The 19,906-nt window shown below is 39.9% G+C and overlaps 1 protein-coding gene across 1 annotated transcript in view; it reads left to right on the forward strand.

The window, feature by feature from the left end:
• DCC (DCC netrin 1 receptor) overlaps window positions 1-19,906 on the forward strand; it is a 945,550-nt gene that overhangs the window by 690,567 nt on the left and 235,077 nt on the right. Inside the window, exons 10-11 of the mRNA XM_008166035.4 lie at window positions 6,202-6,350; window positions 8,115-8,253. Of these exons, the coding sequence (XP_008164257.2) occupies window positions 6,202-6,350; window positions 8,115-8,253 (288 nt within the window). The remainder of the gene's footprint in view (window positions 1-6,201; window positions 6,351-8,114; window positions 8,254-19,906) is intronic.

A 19,906-nucleotide genomic window follows, 5' to 3' on the forward strand; every position in this document is an offset into this window, starting at 1 on the left:
ATGTCTACACAGCAGATAAACACCTGTGGCTGGCCCATGTCAGCTGGTTTGGGCTCAGGCTGCAGGGCTGTAAAATTGCAGTGTAGATGTTCAGGCTCAGGTTGGACCCTGGGCTCTGAGAACCTCCCCTCTTATGCGCCTGTCAGCAGACCTGGGCCAGCTGCACGTTTGCTGTGTAGACACACTCTGTATCTTTCTAATCAAGGATGCGTTTGAAGAGGAGATAGCAGGGAAGTCCTTCCATCTAAACTGTCTTTTCCTTTGTTCTGAGCTTTCTATAACTTTCCTTCCATGGAGATGGGTGCGTGTGTGCGTCCTTTGTGTTTTGTGTTATATTTTGTTAGTATCATTTGTTATTTTGAGACTACTGTGCAGAACTTGGAGTCGAGACCAAGGCCGAATTCTAATCTCACTCACTTCAATGGGAGTCTCAGCTGTGTAAATGAAGAGCACACTTTGTCCTCTGTTCTTTTTTATGTCCTGTTCTGCAATTGACAGTGACAATAAGCAAGTCGCTTATTCCTGTACCTCCCTTTCCCCCATTAAAAAAAAAAATCAGATTCCCTGCAGTATGGCTGAGTGGGTTGAGAGGTGTTTTCCCAAGCCCCCTAACTAGATACAAATTAGTCCTCATCCCCATAAACAGAGGGCTTATGCAAGAAAGGCAACTCCCTCCCTCAAAGCCAACTTTCTACAGAGAAATTAGGAGACCTGCATATGGAAGAGACCTGCTGCTTGCATATCTGATGATATGTGATCTGGCCAATAGTGTTTGTTAGTAATGTGAAGAAAACACCATAGAGTAGGTTAATATATTTGACTGTGGAATATAGTTGCACACCGTAAGTAAATACTGACTAACCCGATGCAAAGCAGAACAAAATGTGAAAATATCTTGAAGTGACAGAAGTGAAAAGGGTCTAGCAGAACTCCCATGGATCAGCAGCTGAGGCAGACAGGGTAGTTTTTGTACTTCTTGCCAAACCGCTTCCATATCTTTCAACTGTATACAGCGCAGGGAAGCGAGGGTTTCATTATGCTAATAATTACATTGCCTGCAGGCTTTTTGAAGTCCCATCTCCCCATACAGCACAGAAACAGATTTTATAGAAATATCATTAAAGCTGTTAACTACAGGGAAAGGGGGGGAGAAAATCAAAGACACAATCAAAGCATGCACTCTATTATCAATAAATGCAAGTGGCTTCGTAAATGTGTCACATTTTAAATGTTTTCATTGCGAATCAGCATAGGAACCAGCTGTTTTAAGGGAAAGTGAAATGTAATAAAAATAAAATTTTAATCATTGCATCTCATAAGGAAGAATGAATCACTAGAAAAAAATGTTTTAAAGTGTGTTGCATATAACTGAAGAGGACCAACAATCATAAACATGACTGGGGCTCCTGAGTGCTAGAATGATACATAATGATAATAATAATAAATAGAAATAGCCACCTTGACACTGTTTGAGACAAAGGAAGTCCAGGTCAGGATTTGGATGCATAGGGAAGGATTGTTGTTTGTTATTCATATTCTGTAATACTAGATGTGTTCAGAGCACTCGAGAAGACGAGACCTGTGCCCCGAAAAAGAGCGATACAGAATTTGACAGCTAGAATACAAACAACTAAGGACTATGCACAAAAGTTTGAGTAAGAGGTAGCAGTTAGGAGATCTGTGTGAGAATGCAGAGCAAAAGAACTGAGAAGGTTTGTGAGAAGGATTGTGCTCTGAGAGGATTTGGGAGCCTGGCTACATATGTGCACATATAGTGTTTAATGAGTGTGTATGTGGGGAGGCGGGGAGTGAATTAATCTGGTTATGCATGACCAAAGTAGGCAGTAGCACTTACTAAGCATTGAAAAACAGGTCCTGGACCTCCTACCTCTATACACCTATTGAAATTAAGCTCGCAAAGTTCTTGTAAATTGACTTCTAATCTAAAAACATTGGTTTTTACCATTTAAAAAAATTGGTGTTATATTTCAGCAGCTTTGAATGTTTTCTGCCTTCCTTATGCATTCTAATGCTGACCTGCATTTCCTTTGTTTTGACCTACCTCATCAGAGTGGACAATCTGCTGGAAGTAATTAAAAAGGAAGCTTTTGTTAGGTTTGAACCTGTGTGCACTGAAACCAATGTTAAAATTCTCACACCCCATTTCAGCAGTCTATCCCTATTCAGTGAAGTCCAGAACCATGTGCCTAACTTTAAGCAACTGCTTAAGTCCCACAATGTGCTTAAGTGCTTGGCTGAATAGGAATGGACATAAAACACATGCTTAAATGCTTTGCTGAATGGGGCCCCATGCACTCCAGTCAGGCACAATGAGAGACTGTGGAACCATCATTTTATAGATCAAAGAAATGTAGGACTGCAAGGAAACTCGATAGGTTATTTAGTCAAGTCCCCTTGACTAAGTAGGACTAAGTATTCTAAACCATCTCTGGCAGATGTGTGTTTAACTTGTTCTTAAAAACCTCCAATGACAGAGATTCCATGACCTCCCTAGGTAATTTGTTCCAGTTATTAAATAATATTTGCTTTGTGATCCACTATAAGCCCCAGGCCCCTTTCTGCAGTATTCCTTCAGTAATTTGCTATTTTGAATTCTAATTCTGTCCTCCAAAGTGCTTGCAATCCCTTCCAGCTTGATATTGTCCACACACTTTATAAGTGTACTCTCTATGCTACTATCAATATCATTTATGTAGATATTGAACAGAACCATATTTCTAAAGCCAGCACTGAAAATCATATAGAATTTGGCCACTTGTAGTTTTAGGCTTGATTCTGTTCCCATTTACATGGTCTAAATCAGAAGTAACTCCTCTGAAATCAGTGGGGTTGCATTGGTGTAAAACTGCCATGAGTGAGAGTAGAATCAAATTCTTTGACAATTACTGTAGCTTTTATTTTACAAAAGTGTCACAAACTTCAGGAGGGAAATGTTTTAGGGAAAACATGCTTAGCATGTTTTGTTTGTGTGATTATTAATGATCAAATATAAAAATGACTTCACAGTTTATGCACACTCCATTGGGGGGAAAAAATCACTTAATCTTTGCTCTTTCCCATCTTTGGATGTGCTCCTTTTTGGCCAGGAAATTGACAGATCTAAAGAGAATGACTTTTCTGGAAGACGTGGTTTGTGCTGCTTGAATGGCTCTTGCTGTAGTTCTAAAGTCTTTCCAACAAAAACAACAACAACAACAAAAAACAAAAAAACAACACACACACACACACACACCAAGAAAAAGGTAACAGGAAAACAAGAACTGAAACAAAAGGCTATTTCCCCCCTACATTATTGTCAGCAGGGATCAGCAGAGACTAAAGAATTTCTGCATGCCCAAGTATTGAGAAGTTAAGCACATTAGAGGGCATATCAGACATACTGAAATATAATGAAATGGAAAGCTGGAGGGGGGAAAAAAAACTTCTTAAATGTATGAATTCTATATTAGAGTGAATATTAAATGCCATTTAAAAGTATATGTCACTGGCAGCCTTTCACTGATTTTTAGCTTTCTACAAAATTCTGTATTGGTTCTCCTACCATGCTCATCACTGCAGTATCTGACTGCCTTCCAGTAGTACATTCAGCTATATGACAAACATCTGTCATGTGTTGTTCATTTTTTCCTCCTCTTCCCAGAGGGTGCAGTGTGTGCACCGGAGTAAGTTGTTTGGTTTGGGGTTTTTTAATACACATGTTGCTATGTATTTGTTAGAGGTCAAAGAAATGCCCCTTGCACTTGCAGTGGAGAGTGACAAGCTTTGTGATGGTCTTTAGTTCCTGAGGGACCAGTTTACTCCACATCTCTGTCTAGCCCCTGAGAAAGTTCTGCCTCCCATGGTTTATCCTTATTGCAGAGAGTTCTGTTTGGGCCAGAGGAATGAAATTGTCAACCACGGTCTTTATCCTGGAGCTGGCAGCAGTCTTTTAGATATCTTTAGCATATTGTCAAATACACAGGTATTAGCAGAAGGAAGTGTCATGTTCTTTCCCTGTCACTTGCCACAAACCTGTTAGTTTTACCCTAACAGCTTTCTTCTATGAAACTGTCTGGTAACATGCATTTGACTGTGAAAAGCCTTTTATAGGAATTGTAATGCTGTTATCTGCCAACTGCACAATAACTGGCAAGTTTGTTTTGCGTGACGGCATTTTCTATATGTAAAATATGAATAGACCATTTCATATTCAGGCAAGAAAAAGGTATTGACATGCAACAACAACTCAGATATTTTAAACACTGTTGATCACACCAGTTTTTAGAGTTTAGATCATTTTCAGAATTGGTTCTCCACTTGTTCTGCAACTTTTCTGCCAATTTTCATCCTTTTTCTCTCATCGACTACTCTTCCTTGGGTTCCAGTTGAAGGGACAGATGAACTGTAGAGACAGACTTGAAAGTCAGCATAGTGGTTCTTTCATGTAATGACTTAGTGATAAAGGGACTTTCCCAAGTATAGCACTTTTGTTATTTGGTAACTAGTTCAAGTCAACAGTGAGTGCATAAGATTAATAATGTGTGACAATCAGAATTCAGAGTGAAAAACATATTAGTATAACTAGAGCTGTGCAACACTGGGGGGCTTTTACATGAAATTTGTGAAGAAAACAGGCAATTTCATTTTGGGTTGGTTCGTGCCAGAAAACAATCTCCCCTCTCACCTCCTACCCCAAATTCTATGAAATCACTCTGAAAATGGAAAATAATTCAGCTTTCTGTATTTTTGGTCTCAGATTTTCCTTTGCCTGAAAATAAAAGGTTAAAGTATTGTTAGAACTGGTTGCACTAACTCCAATAATTGCAAGATTGTGTCAGATGGTTGCAGTTTTTAACACTTTTATTGTTGCTTTTAGTTTTATAAGTATTGAGTTCCAGTAACATCGTCAGAGTGCTAGATATTGTACAAACACAAAAGTTTTGTTATGAAACAGAACTGCAGATGTGCTACATTTTCTTACCAATTCATATAATTAACTTTCACCAAAAATGTCAAACCTGAAAGTTCTTTAGGTGCCTAAATTTGGATTTCAGGACCTAACTTTAGGCATCCAGGTTTGAAAGTTTTTACTTATGGCTCACAGTCACACTAAACTGCATTTCTTTCTACCAAATCACTAGCAATGTTCAGTGCCAAACTGTGAATCCAAAAAGGCAATAGAATTAGTCTTGTGTCTCATAGTTCCCAGATTGCCCTCAGTGCATGCTCAAGATTACTTTTATTATGATGATTATTTTTAGCAACCAGGTATTTGTGATCCAAAGAGATAGTTACAGGAAAGCATATAAAATATACCTAAGTTTAAGGTTAAGAAAATAAACAGGGACATGAAGCAAACAATGTAAATAGGAAATAACACAATGATACTAAAACCCCATTGTTGCATTGGTACTAGGAGGCCAAGCCAATATATGGTGCATTAAATCAATTTTTAAACAAGTGGCAGTTGAGTCAGTCTATACAGAGCTTGAACAGACACACAAGAAGTATGGTAAGGCTACTTTGTATTTCTCTGAAACGCTGGGTTTTGTGTTGATATTTTAGGTTGTGTGTCTTTGAGTTTTGCTCTTTTATAAGTAGAGAGTAATGGGTCTGCTAACGTCCCTCCTTTTCTTGAACCAGTCTTGGTATTGATCAGATTTGGACTGTTTTTTTTTTCTATATCTTGTATTAGATAGATAGATGGATTTTGAAAAATCAGGAGAGAATATTAAGAAAAAACAAAACAAAAAGCAGAAGTGCAGAAAGATGAAGCAATGGGAGGGAAGGGAAAGGAGAGCAACTTCTGTTTCCATCCATTAGAAATTAATCACAAGTTTAGCTCATACTTCTTGTAACAACATGCTAAATGAAGGACAGTATTTTACAAAGCCACCTCTGTACTTAGAAGGTTATTGTGATGCAATGTTGTATCACTCTGCGGAGCTTCTTTATGGATTAATCATGCCTTGCCCCGACACCATTCAAGTCTATTAAATACTTCCTCATAGAGAAATGCACTTCACTACAATGTTAAAAACATTCAGCTCTGCATAGTCATATATAGCAGGAGAAGTGTGCTTCTTTGGGGACACATATTGGGTCAGGATATGCCAGAGCAATCAAAAGGATAACAAAATGGTTAAGAAACTGAGCTGCAATAAACGACTGCTTTTATTCAGGCAATTTTTCTTCATACAGTGCAAGTTCCAGGGCCAGTAGAAAACCTGCGAGCTGTATCTACCTCACCTACCTCAATTCTTCTTTCCTGGGAACCTCCTGCCTATGCAAATGGTCCAGTCCAAGGATACAGATTGTTCTGCACAGAGACTGCTACTGGAAAAGAACAGGTGAGCAAGTTAAAGAAGCTGTATGCTCTTCTTTCAGTTAGTTGTGAGAGCAGGCTTTTGCTGGACGACGTGACAAAATCAGACAGGAAGGAGAAGAAGCGTTCAATCCAAGTGACCGTGGATATCTGTTCGGCTGCTTTAAACCTGTTGATAGTGGAAATTTTGGTGCTTCAATGGCATAACAGACTGGAGTGGTTACTCTTCAGGTTAAGTGCCTTGGAAATGTGCATTGAAAGGCAGTGAGTAGAGGGATTTTTTTTTTAAATCAAGTCTTTGAACTGTGAGAATTTACATGCCGCTGTAGCTGAATATTACATAGGCCTATTACAATGTACTTTAATATATAGAGGAACTCATTCTTTCACTTACACTGGTGCAAGACAGGAGTACCTCCATGGCAGTAAATGGGATGGCCTATTGAAATCCACGTTAGTCTTATGATTTACTTAAATGGCAGCAGGATCAAGCCATATGGATTCACACCAGCATACAATTGGTGTAAGCGGGAGAGAGACAAGCCCTTATTTTACCTTTCTTATCCAAAGTCTAGAAACGAAGTAAAGGGTCCTCTCCTTATAAAAGTTCTATAGATTTTTCAGACACTACTAATGTTAAGGGAAGTTTTACACAGGAAATGGGGGTAGATATGATCTAATTTATTTCCTCAGTGGCTCATTTTCCCTTTCCTCAGGGCCAAGTCCATTCTAGGAGTGTAAAATATATAAACCCAGTCTAGGCATTATCTGTATTTCTTACAAATGCAGGGCCAGCACAACCCATTAGGTGACCTAGGCAGTCGCCTAGGGCACTACAATTTGGGGGGCAGCGACCGTGGCGGTATTTCGGCGGCAGGACCTTCCGCCGCCTCTGTGGGGGGCGGCATTTCGGGGAGAGACCTTCTGCTGCCTAGGGCGGCAGAAAAGCTGGCGGCACTCCTGTACAAATGAGAGAGATAAACAAAGGGAATTTGCATCATCGTTATTATTGGTGTTCTGCAATGACTGTGTGTTTTTATGTGGAAACATATAAGATCATGGTCTCAGCTCCAAGGATCCTGCACTCTAGCAAATAAACAGTTTAAACAGTTCAGGCTGTTAACATAGTACATCTGTAGCTGATGTAAAGTTAAGGTGGCCTAGTGATCCTGTAGAGGTCATTAAGAGATGCTATGTGGATGAAATGTGACTTTAAAAAAAAAGAGAGATTTAGAGGAGGACAGTATAGTAAAATAGAGACTCCCTTTTTCTCCATCTGAGCCAGTTTAATTTATTAGTGGCCTGTAAGAGTCACAGGCATCATAAATCCCAGTGTAGATTTATCTTGCTTCTTCACCCCCCAAAATCTTCTCTCTCTTCTCTTGTCTTCCTTTATTTCACACACTCCTTTTCTCCTAGATTTTCCCCATGACTCATAGCCCTTATTTGCGCCTTTCTCTTCCCTTCTTCCTTTCCCTATCACTTTCTTATGGGAGAAGGAGTGATTGATTTAAGCAAGGAATCTTTCTACTGTGCTTTAAATAATAACTAAACCAAAGGTCTAAGCACCAGAGTCAGCTATATCTTGAAATATGGCAGTTTAATATCAGAGAGTCTATTGAGAACTGAGCTGTAACAAGCAATGCTATGTTACAAATTACCTTTTACAGCAACTTAAATAAGGATTTAGAGAAAAGCCCTACTGTCTAATCTGTTCATCCCCCAGCATTACTGTCATACCTTCCTTAACATTTCCCCTTAGTAACAATTATCACTTTTATGTGCCCAGAATATAGACATTGATGGACTATCATACAAACTGGAGGGGCTGAAAAAATTCACGGAATACACCTTACGATTCTTGGCTTATAACCGCTATGGCCCTGGGGTGTCCACTGAAGATCTTACCGTCATGACGCTTTCTGATGGTAAGTTAGAACTACAGATGCCAGGATGGACAATGTAAGGAGAAGAAAAATGTGCACTTTGTGGATTAACATCACAGATCGCTATGTATAAAGTTTTATCCTGGGACAAGGACAAATGTAGGATTTCCTATACTATATACTCAGTTCAAGTCAATGATAGGCGTGACAAACTAAATGAAAATTGACAACCAAAATGTAAACTATGAAATAAAATAAATAAATAAATATCGTCAGGTCTTTTTCAGAGGCAGAAATCATAGATTCATTGTCTGCCCATTATATCGTTTCACATGGTCGTATCCCTCATGATCATTTGTCCTTTTCATTTTTCCTAGTTTGGTAGAAGGTTGTTACATAGCATGATGCTATCTCTACCCTCCCTTTCCATTTCCTGAAGTTATACACAGGTTTGTCCTCACCACTTTTTAATGGAAAATATTTTATTATATCTGGTAATCTGAAGAATCACCTTTCTAGATCTTCCTCATATTTGGAACACTGGAGTTGAAAATGTCTGTTTTACTTTCTTCTCTGTCACAGTGATTGCATAGTCGCTCTTCCCTTGGCTTGCACTGTGCTTTGTGTCTCCGCATTCTTGGGGTATTGTATTGAAGTTTATTTTGTGCTTGGAAACATCTAATGCCTGATGTTCACGTGTAAGTGCTGCAGTGTCTCCTGATGAAGTCAGTGAGCCTGATTCCCACACTTGTAAATCAGGAGTAACTCCATTGATCAGTTTGGCTACAGTGGTGTAAAACCAGTGTAAATTATAGGAGAATTAGCCCAATAATTGGGTATACAAAAACTGGATCTGTGTGTCCTTGATGACTTCACTGGGTAGATTTTTTTACTGCTAGAAACTTGTTACAACTTTTTAGAGGAAAACAGAACCCTAAAAGTTAGTAGGGAGTAATTAATATTGATGGTGGTAGAGTTGGACAGGGGGGGGGGGCAAAAAGGGGAGGGGGGGCATGAGATAAAACAAAGGTAGATGAGAATTTAAGAAAAGAGGTCCAGTTTCTCAGTGGGTATAACACCCAGATGTCTCCAATGTCGTCAGTGGAGCAATACCAATGTACGCCATCTGAGAATCTGATCCAGAGAGATAGCTCTTAAACTAAAAGATTTGCATTTGCATCCAAGGGTGCCTATGCCTGGGTCTGAGTTTAAAAAACGATAAATTCCACATGGTGCAAAAGAACTATTTAGATGGGGATTTTTACAATTGCATGTCATCTGATTGCCGTGGGTTTTTTCCTGTGTGTTTATGAATTTAGGTATTCAAATTACAGGCTCTGCTCCTGTCCTGATTTTTGAATCACTGTTTGACTTAAGCTCACAATAGTGCTGTCTTTACCAGGGCTGTGTCTTCACTACAAAAAAGGTGGTTTTTTTACACTTAGGTAACTATCTTGCTGTAAAATCCTAGTGGAGACAAGGCACACACCAGGTGGGGATATAGAGTTGACCTTGACTAGCAGAACACTTAATTAACACATTTTAAAACACCACTTTGCAGCCAGTGGATGCAAAGACGTGGTGCATGTAGATCTATTAGCTAGCACACTTGCCATAAACATTTCCTTTTCCTAATCTAGGCAGTGCCTATGAAGGAAGAAAAGATTTAAATAGATAAGGATGAACCCTTGTCTCAAGTTCTGTTCTATTTACAAATATTTCCCTTACTAAAAAACAAATATTTGCTAACCTACAGAATTGGTAAAAACACTATGATAATATTATTGTAGGTTGTAGTGTTTCAGACCATCATTGTAGTATCCTTTATAAGGTTCATCTGTGATACCCACACCTCATTTGGCACTTCAACTTTCAATTATTTTACATTTGATACTTCTTCAATATTTTTTTCAAGTACTACTTATGCCTATCCATCTAATTCAGTCATCACTTGTAATACAGATAGGATCTTGGCAGAATAAATTACTTCACACTTATAATTATAAAAACAAAAGGAAAACAAGTGAAAATGAATATTTTGCATAATTTATGTAGATATAATTCAGACTGTGAAGTGTAGTACTGTGGCTCTGTTCTCCACTTTGGTTTTAAATGTCATCATAAGTGAGGAAGGGAGAGATTGTTATTCATAATTCTGAAAATTATCCTCTGCAAATTTTGTTAGAAGATTTCACCTCTTTGGGAGCACAAAATGTCACTAAAGAGAAGGCTTTCATGACACTATTTCAGAAAACAGAAGAATGGAGAATAGCATATGGCACCCCAAGAAGCATTTAACTTCTCTGTTGTTAAGCAAGGGGAGAAGGTGGGGTGCTGGTCTGAAATGAAATCTATTGGTACCAGTTTTACGTTGTTTTGCAGATGTGTACATGATGCAAGTGTGTAGATTTGCTTCATGCTGTTCCCCCCGCCCCAAAGTGGGTTCCATTTTTGAGGGCCAGCAGGTGACTAAAAGTTACAAAAATCTCTTGCTCCAGAGCAAGCTTCTTGTCAGTTGCAGGTTCAGCTTACAGGAAAGGAGCAGGCAGGCAGTGGACATAGATGGTGTGGTTTAAATTAGCATGAATTTCTAAAACTAATTCAGCACTCTTGGTTTTGGTTTTGTTGGTGGAGGTGAGCTGCCCAGCAGAGAATTAAGAATTTTACCCAGGTTCCTCTCCTCTTTTAGAGCTAACAGATTTTTCAATATCCAGGAGATATTTGTAAAACTATTGTAATGTTCTGTGGCAAGGACAATCAAATTTTGATCCTGTCAACTTAGATTTTGTCCTTTTAACTCATCCCACTGAATACAGCAATTGCAGCACACACAGATGTAAAACTGCCCGTGGTGCTGCAGGGAGATGTAAACTGTAGCTTTTTGCAACACCGGGGACTTGGTGTAGTAAGGGGAGGAGAGGAAGGTGTCTTTAAGACATCTTTCCATTTTCCTGATCCTGGGGCCACTAGGAGGCATTTAAGCCTTTGACATAATTTAGAGCAGCCTATGGACTAAATTATACCAGACTCTGTGGTGCCATTGGGACCACTCCTCTGGCCAAAGACAGGCTGGAGCCTGGGCTTTCTGGCCCTGCCCCCCCCTACATTCCCAAAATGTGTGGGGCGGGGGGAGGAGGAGAGGAGAAGTATATCTTTAGGACACCTTTTCAGTTGTTTTGCACTGCCACAATAGCCCAGAAATGGTTGGTAGAGAGGCCTGGGATGTGGCCTGCTATATATAATATCATACAGTGATAGAATCATAGAATCATAGAATATCAGGATTGGAAGGGACCTCAGGAGGTCATCTAGTCCAACCCCCTGCTCAAAGCAGGACCAATGCCCAACTAAATCATCCTAGCCAGGGCTTTGTCAAGCCAGGCCCTAAAAACCTCTAAGGAAGGAGATTCCACCACCTCCCTAGGTAACCCATTCCAGTGCTTCACCACCCTCCTAGTGAAAAAGTTTTTCCTAATATCCAACCTAAACCTCCCCCACTGCAACTTGAGACCATTACTCCTTGTTCTGTCATCTGCTATCACTGAGAACAGTCTAGCTCCATCCTCTTTGGAACCCCCTTTCAGGTAGTTGAAAGCAGCTATCAAATCCCCCCTCATTCTTCTCTTCCGCAGACTAAATAAGCCCAGTTCCCTCAACCTCTCCTCGTAAGTCATGTGCTCCAGACCCCTAATAATTTTTGTTGCCCTCCACTGGATTCTTTCCAATTTTTCCGTATTCTTCTTGTAGTGTGGGGCCCAAAATTGGACACAGTACTCCAGATGAGGCCTCACCAATGCCGAATAGAAGGGAATGATCACGTCCCTCGATCTGCTGGCAATGGTCCTACTTATAATGCCCAAAATGCCGTTAGCCTTCTTGGCAACAAGGGCACACTGTTGACTCATATCCAGCTTCCCATCCACTGTAACCCCTAGGTTCTTTTCTGCAGAACTGCTGCCTAGCCATTCAGTCCCTAGTCTGTAGCAGTGCGTGGGATTCTTCCATCCTAAGTGCAGGACTCTGCACTTGTCCTTGTTGAACCTCATCAGATTTCTTTTGGCCCAATTCTCTAATTTGTCTAGGTCCCTCTGTATCCTATCCCTACCCTCCAGCATATCTATCACTCCTCCCAGTTTAGTGTCATCTGCAAACTTGTTGAGGGTGCAGTCCACGCCACCGTCCAGATCATTAATGAAGATATTGAACAAAACTGGCCCGAGGACCAACCCTTGAGGCACGCCGCTTGATACCGGCTGCCAACTAGATATGGAGCCATTGATCGCTACCCATTGAGCCCAATGATCTAGCCAGCTTTCTATCCCCCTTATAGTCCATTTCATCCATTGATCTGAGTTCCCACAAAAACACTATGCACGGCAAAGGAGGGAAGGGAATTAAAGAGTGTGAAGCTAAAAGTGATACAGTTAAGATGTGTAGGACCAAAACTTATTACAATTATTTTATTTCAAAAGAATTTAGAGACTACAACCAAGATTAGGGCCTTATACTGCTATGTACTATACAAACAAATAGTAATAGACATCCCCACCCCAAAAAACTTATGATCTAAATAGATCAGACAGACAGAGGGTGGGAGATGGAGCGCAGAGACAAAGAGAAATTAAGTAGGAAGGCTGTATAGAGCAAGGGATTAAACATAGGTCTCCAAAATCCCAGGCTAGTGTTTTAACCACAAGACTAAGCTTCCTCTCTAAAACATAACGACCAACAGTTTTTTCTTATCTCTTTGCAAAGACCACGTAATCTTATTTTATTTCTCCAAGAGTGCTGATAGCCCATCATTTATGATGAATACTACAACAAACTTGTGTAGATGTACAGTTGAAAAAGGTGTACAGATTTCCTTTTCAGTCTTCCAAGGATTTATTTTATACAGGACAAAAAATAAAATTATGAAGAAGCCTTGATACTGTTGTTCTACCTAATTTTCTTTGTTGCTGTGCATACTACTGTATCATTGCTTGTGTAGGTCCTCACCTCGCCTCCTGTGTTCATGTGTCCTTTTTTCTGTGTGTCCTTCACTGTAGGCTGTAATACTTTGGTCTAATTTCAGTTGTTGGGTTTAGTGTGTGTGTGTTGGGTTATATTAATGTCCTGTGATACAAAGTAGGTCAGACTAGATGATCTTGTGGTCCCTTATGGTCTTAAATTCTGTGGCACTTTCACAGTATATGATACAGTAGATGGTGTCATGAAGAAGCCTAGCATACTATTTCCTTGCATGCGTGTAGGAAGAAATTATCCATGAAGCTCTGGGATATAACATACAGTCTAAGAAATATACTTTAATCACAGGGATTTATCATAGCTTCTTCAATTCCAGGAACTATAGAATCACAGACTTATAGAATTTACCAGATCTTTAATGTTTAGTTTTCTGTTTAATATACAGCTCAGTTATATTTGGTCAGGCTGTTTGCCATTCCAGAAATGCTTTGAGCTATCATGCCTATGAATTTGTCAAAATGTGTTTAAACCCAGAAATTGGCAGACAGTTTTATTTAATTCTTTCTGAATATTTGGTTAAAAATAATTAATATCCATAATGATCATATGAATACACTTTAAAAAAAATTAAGGAGTGAGTATCAAACTGACAAAGTCAGGACACTGATCATATAAAAACAGTGAGGAGTCTGGTGGCAACTTAAAGACTTACAGATTTATTAGAAGTGGGTTTTTTACCCATGAAAGCTTATGCCCAAATCAATCTGTTAGTCTTTAAGGTGCCACCAGACTCCTCATTGTTTTTGTGGATACAGACTAACATGGTTACCCCCTGATACTTGAGCATATAAAGTTATTCAGACATCAACTGCTGGTTCTATTACCTGAGCTATTCATGTGTTTACTTTCAGGTGTGTGTGTGTGTTGCGGGGAGGAGGGGCAGTCACAATGGCAGAGGAAATGCAGGCTGTTATAGTATTTAATGTAGAAAATTACCAGAATCGGTGTGGTTCTAACTCACAAGAGTGCAGATTTCTCCTATGCAAACACTCTGTGAGAGGTGTCATGCTTTAGGACCCCTTGGGGTTCTGCTGACACCCCAATTCTCTTGGGTATAGCTAGTTCCAACTAAAGAATATTATCAGACCTCTCTATGGTATGTATATAGACTCCCCTTTACTCCCCACAGTACCTAAGTACCTTGCGGTGAGATAGGGAAGTGCTAATATCCCCATTTTACAGATGGGTAACTGAGACACAGAGAGGGCTAAATGATTTTCCCCAGGTCAAACAGACATTCTGTGTCAAGTCAGAGACTTGAACTCAAGTATCCCAGGTCTTAGGTTAGTGCCCCTAAGCACTAGACTTCCTCTCACAGTTCCTGCCTATATAAGCTCTAAGGTCTGTAATGCCTAGTTTAATTATTTAATGTAATCTAAATGGATATATGGCCCCATCATGAAATCGCCTCAGCACCTGCCAAGTACTTAACACTAGTAGTGGCAGCTTCTCTGACCTTGTCCCCCAGCCCATCTCCTCCCCATTCCAATCTGTCTGAAATGTGGTGCTTAGGTAGCTCTTGCAGAACAGCTCCATGTCGTGCAAAAAGTGCTTACTATAAATCTTATCAAATGTGAGTGAATACTCCAATCCTTTGAGCCGCGAAACCATGGTGGTTACACACTGCAATAGGCGACACGGAAAAGGATTTGCCTGACACAGAAAATACTATTCAGCAGAAAAGTTGTGTGTTTTTTCCTTTATCTCAAGTAGGTGGAGTTTTGGATATCTGGATAACTTTGGAAAGTACTACTTCTTATTGTTTTCCAGCCTTTTCCCTGAAAAGTGGAGACTTATTCCATCCTCTTGATTTCCAAGTTTATCCTCTCATCTCTGTCTGTATTTTAGAGTATAAACTCTTCTCGGCAGGGCCTGGCTTTATTTCTGTTTGGCACAGCCCTGAGCATATTGTCAGTACTTAAAAATACAAATACATAACTGCAATCTGTCTATTAGGATGTGTGGTCTGCACTATAAAAAAAAGAATAGAAGCTTCTGTTCAGTTCTGAAGAGTGACTCTGTAGCAATGGTGGGTAGGTTACTAGTTTATTGTCTCTCAAAGATTCCATATCAGATCTTCTCAGTTTACAAGTATGAAATGATTTTTTGGGGTAACTTCCAGATTTGCAAATATAGCCTGGGATTTGAAAGTAAAGATGTGTTCATTCGAATGCATGCACCAAAGCTAGTAAGGAAGATTTTTCAGGCAACGTTCTGCCTCCCCTACAACTCTGCAACCCATTGTCTTAAATTTCTGAATGTGATTGCACAGGTGTAAACGAGGCCTGAATTTAGCCCTGCGTTTGGAAGTTAGTTAAAAATAGATAACAAGAAAACTGCTTAATCCCACTCTCCAGATATATGTGTTGTTTTTATTGAACCATAAGAAGTTTCGTATTCAGAGTGACTCTCAGTCATGACACCTACCCCTACCCCTGACCCATGCTACATATAATCTGAAGTTATATTAGTTTGTTTTTGATTGGCCCCATCAAAAATAAATATAATGTACTATGTTTTGAAAAATGCGATGATGCAGCAAAGGAAGGCAAAGAGACAGCGCTTAATGATCTGAGCGATAATTGCACTTGGCAACATTTGTTTTTGAATATGGAGGAAGAGTTAATCTGGAGTTTTTTGTGCTTGTATACTTGCTTAGTTTGATGACACAGCAGAGAGTCATTGCCTATGGAGAGTATCAGGGGGTAGCCGTGTTAGTCTGTATCTACAAAAACAACAAGGAGTCTGGTGGCACCTTAAAGACTAACAGATTTATTTGGGCATAAGATTTCGTGAGTAAAAACCTCACTTCTTCAGATGCCTATGGAGAGGACATTTGGTGCTTTTAAAATTGTATGAATGTGAAAGAGTTGCAAAATCTGTTGTAAGGATTTGGGTCTGGATCCAAAGACCACTGACATTAATGGAAGTGTATTCACATTGACTTCACTAAACTTTAGGTTATTGGTTTATCAAGAACAAGGAGAAGTCTCTAAATACCTAGATTATAATGGAACAATGATTAATCAAACATAATGGAGCCATTGATAAGTCTCATGCGTTTACAAAGAACAAATTGCACCAGACAAATTCAATTGCTTTGTTTGATCAAGGTACAAAACTGCTAGAAGTAGGAAATAAAGCAACTGTAATCTTTCTAGACTGTTGTAAAGCATTTGATGCAGTGACCCACAGATTTTTTGTTTTGCCTAAAATATTAAATCACATTGTCTTGGTTATGAGTACTGTCTCATTGGCTGAAGTATAGTACACCAAGGTAAAGACAATCAGCAATGTTCCTATGAAGGTGACTCCAATTGGTACTGGGTCTGGATTTATTTAGCATGTTGATTGAAGATCTGGAAGAAGGGATAAACAGCACATTAATTAAATTTGCACACGAAACCAAATTGGGAGGTGTTGCACACAGTGAGGACAGAGAAATAATGAAAAAGTTATCAATGTGGACAGGAAAAACAATTATAGTCAACCTGGAGAAATGCTGGCTAATGCATTTGGGGAAGGAATCTTTTGAAACAGACAATCAATAGCAGTAATACTTGGAAAAGGAATAATGACAAAAAAGGCCTAAGGTGATAATGGAGATCAAATTATATTCGACATTGAAGTTTAATGTGGTAATTAAAAAATGCAAGTTTGATCTGCATGGGCGGTGACATCCCACCTTAATTCAGGAGACACAAGTTGCTTATGGCACTGATCAGATAGCCTTTAAAATCCCACATTTCTAAACACCTCCGTATTAGTGAGGATTGGACCTCAAAATATTTTCCATTACCTAAGCACCCACAAATTTGAATGCTGACCACCACCACCAAGAGAAAATGAAAGATCCACCCATCTCTTTGTTGTAGCCTTACCATAATGCTCATACACAGATGCACTATGCCAAAACCAACCAGACAAACACTCTTACTTGTCCTTAGGATAAGATAGAGGGGGGGGGGGAAACAGATGCTATTCTTCACCATTCCTGCTTCTTCCTGGGCAGGAGGGGAGAAGAAAAAAATCGGGTCTTTTTATATATTGCCAGCATGGCGTTTTTATAAGTGTACAATCCCTTCACACACCATCATGATGACCGAGTTACAAATACTGATATTCTATATATAGGAATGTTATCTGAATTCTTGCTTCTGTGAAATAGCTCATGAGAACAGGCTTTCTTGTGTGAGATCAGTTATTCACTGTTTCTGATCAGGTCAGTAATATCACAGGAATACCGTAATCACTTCTCTTTTAGTCTTGAAATATTAAGTACCCTGCAGATATAGATTCTCTGTCTCTAAATTTGTTGAAATGAAGTATTGAATATAATCTCTGGAGTAACTGATGAGCAACCAAAGCTCCCTTACATATTAAGCAGCTGTATTGACCCTTGTATACCAACATATTATTGGTGGTATTATTATTTGAATTATGGTACTGCATGCGTCCGACGAAGTGGGTATTCACCCACGAAAGCTTATGCTCCAATACATATGTTAGTCTATAAGGTGCCACAGGACTCTTTGTTGCTTGGTACTGCCTAAGGCTCCAGTCAAGACTGGGGCTCCATTGTACTAGGCACTGCTAGAAACACATAGTAAGGAACAGTCCTTGTCCCATCGAGCTTAACAATCTAAATAGATAAGACAGTTAAAAGATGAGAAGAGAGCAGGAGATGACTTGCCCAGGGTCACACAGCAGGTCAGTAGCAGAGCTAAAATAGAATCTAGGTCTCCTGATTCGCATTCTAGTGCCCTATCCATTGGTTCATACTGCCTTTCCTAATGTAAAAGGCACAAAACGGTCATTAACAATCTAGAACATCAGTTCAGTTGTAAACACTTCTTCAAAAACATGTCTCCTAAGACCACACCAAACCTCAACAGCACAGGGGAAAAGTCTAATGACTCAGTTATCACTTTAAGAAACCCAAACTATGTTCAGATGCTTGATTGCTCATCATCCTTTCCAAAGCAGACCCTGTGACGTGCTATATATTGAGGAAAGGTTTCAAAGATCATTGTCAAACACTTCATTGCACCATTCATCCAAAACATGAATTTCTTGGTACACTTTGATAGAAATGAGAGCTGATCAGAAATTTTTCAATGTTTCTTTTGATTTCTCAAAACTGAAACTTTTTCAGAAATGTAGCTGTTCTGAATAAATTTTCCTCAGGTCTAGGATGGAATTTCTGGTGAGAGACCCATCCCAGAATAAACAATAGCACTCATCTGTGATGTCAGGGAACCAGGTTCAAATATCTGCTGGGCCTGATTTGAAGTAGAGACTTGAACGGGAGTCACCAACATCCCAAGTGAGTGTCCTAACCGCTAGGCTCTTAGCTACTCTAGTGTGAGAGGGTCTCTCTCTGGTTTTCACAAATGTTTCTGGAAGTTCTTAGTTTCATGACCAAAGCTGTTTAGGGTAATCCATTGAACTATCATTTATATTCACTACTACGATCCTGTTCTTCCAACACATTAAGAAGCCACCACACCCACAGGTAATTTGTTCCGATTCTTAATTACCATCACTGTAAAAAAAACATATGCGTTATTTCCAGTGTGAATGGCTTCCAGCCATTGGATCTTGTCCTTGTCTGCTAGATTAAAGATCTCTCTACTATTAGAAATCTTCGCCTTATTCATATTGTTATAGATCACAATCAAGTGTCCTTTTAATTTTCTTTTTGTTTAAGCTAAATAGACTGAGCTTCTTTAGTCTCTCACTGTAAGGCAGGTTTTCCAGACCTCAAATAATTTTTGTAGCTCTATTCTGACCTTTTTCAAATTCGTCAACACCATTTTTAAATTGTGGACAATGCAAATGGCGACAGTATTCTAGTAATGGTTTCACTAATATCATATATGATAGTATTAACAGCTCCCTACTCCTAATAAATATTTACTTCTTATAATCCAAGGATCATATTTGGCCTGTTAGCCACAACATCACACTGTGAGCTCATGTTCAGATGATTATTCACTGTGGTCCCTAAGTTCTTCACTGAGTCGCTGTTTTCTTAAAAGCTGTCTTCAAAAGTTAAGGACTGTTATGAAGAATTGTTCTCCATATCTTCTGTAGGTAGGACAAGAAGTAACAGGCTTAATCTGCATCAAGGGAGATTTTGGTTAGATGTCAGGAACAACTTTCTAACTAAAAGAGAAGTTAAGCTCTGAAGGAAGCTAAGCTCTGAATGCCAATAGAGGTTGTGGCACAGCCATCTTTGAAGGTTTTTAAGAACAGGGTGGCATCAGTGGCACGTGCACTCCCTGTTCAGGGAGGTTGCCCCCCTGCCCCGCCTCTTCTGACTGAGGCTCTGCCCCGTTCTGCCCCTTCTGACCAGGGCTCTGCCCCCCACTCTGCCCCTTTCATCCTTCCCGCTCTTGCCGTCTGGCCTGTCAGCACAGCCCCTAATACCAGCTGGAGCCCAGAGAAGCCCCAAGCCCTGGCAGGCTCACCAGTGCCTGGAGCAGCCAAGAACCCCAGCCAGCCCGCCGGTGCCCAGAGGAGTCCCATGCCCTGGCCAGCCAGCCGGCACTGAGCCCTGAGCCTGGGCCACCCAGAGGCTGTGTCCCACCGGGGCTGTGATAGGGAATATTAGCAGAGGCTCACCCAGCCTCCATTATCCGCCGCCCATGCAGGGTGGACAAAC

This window comes from Chrysemys picta, chromosome 6 (assembly GCF_011386835.1).
Source record: "Chrysemys picta bellii isolate R12L10 chromosome 6, ASM1138683v2, whole genome shotgun sequence".
In the NCBI taxonomy this organism is placed as follows: domain Eukaryota; kingdom Metazoa; phylum Chordata; order Testudines; family Emydidae; genus Chrysemys; species Chrysemys picta.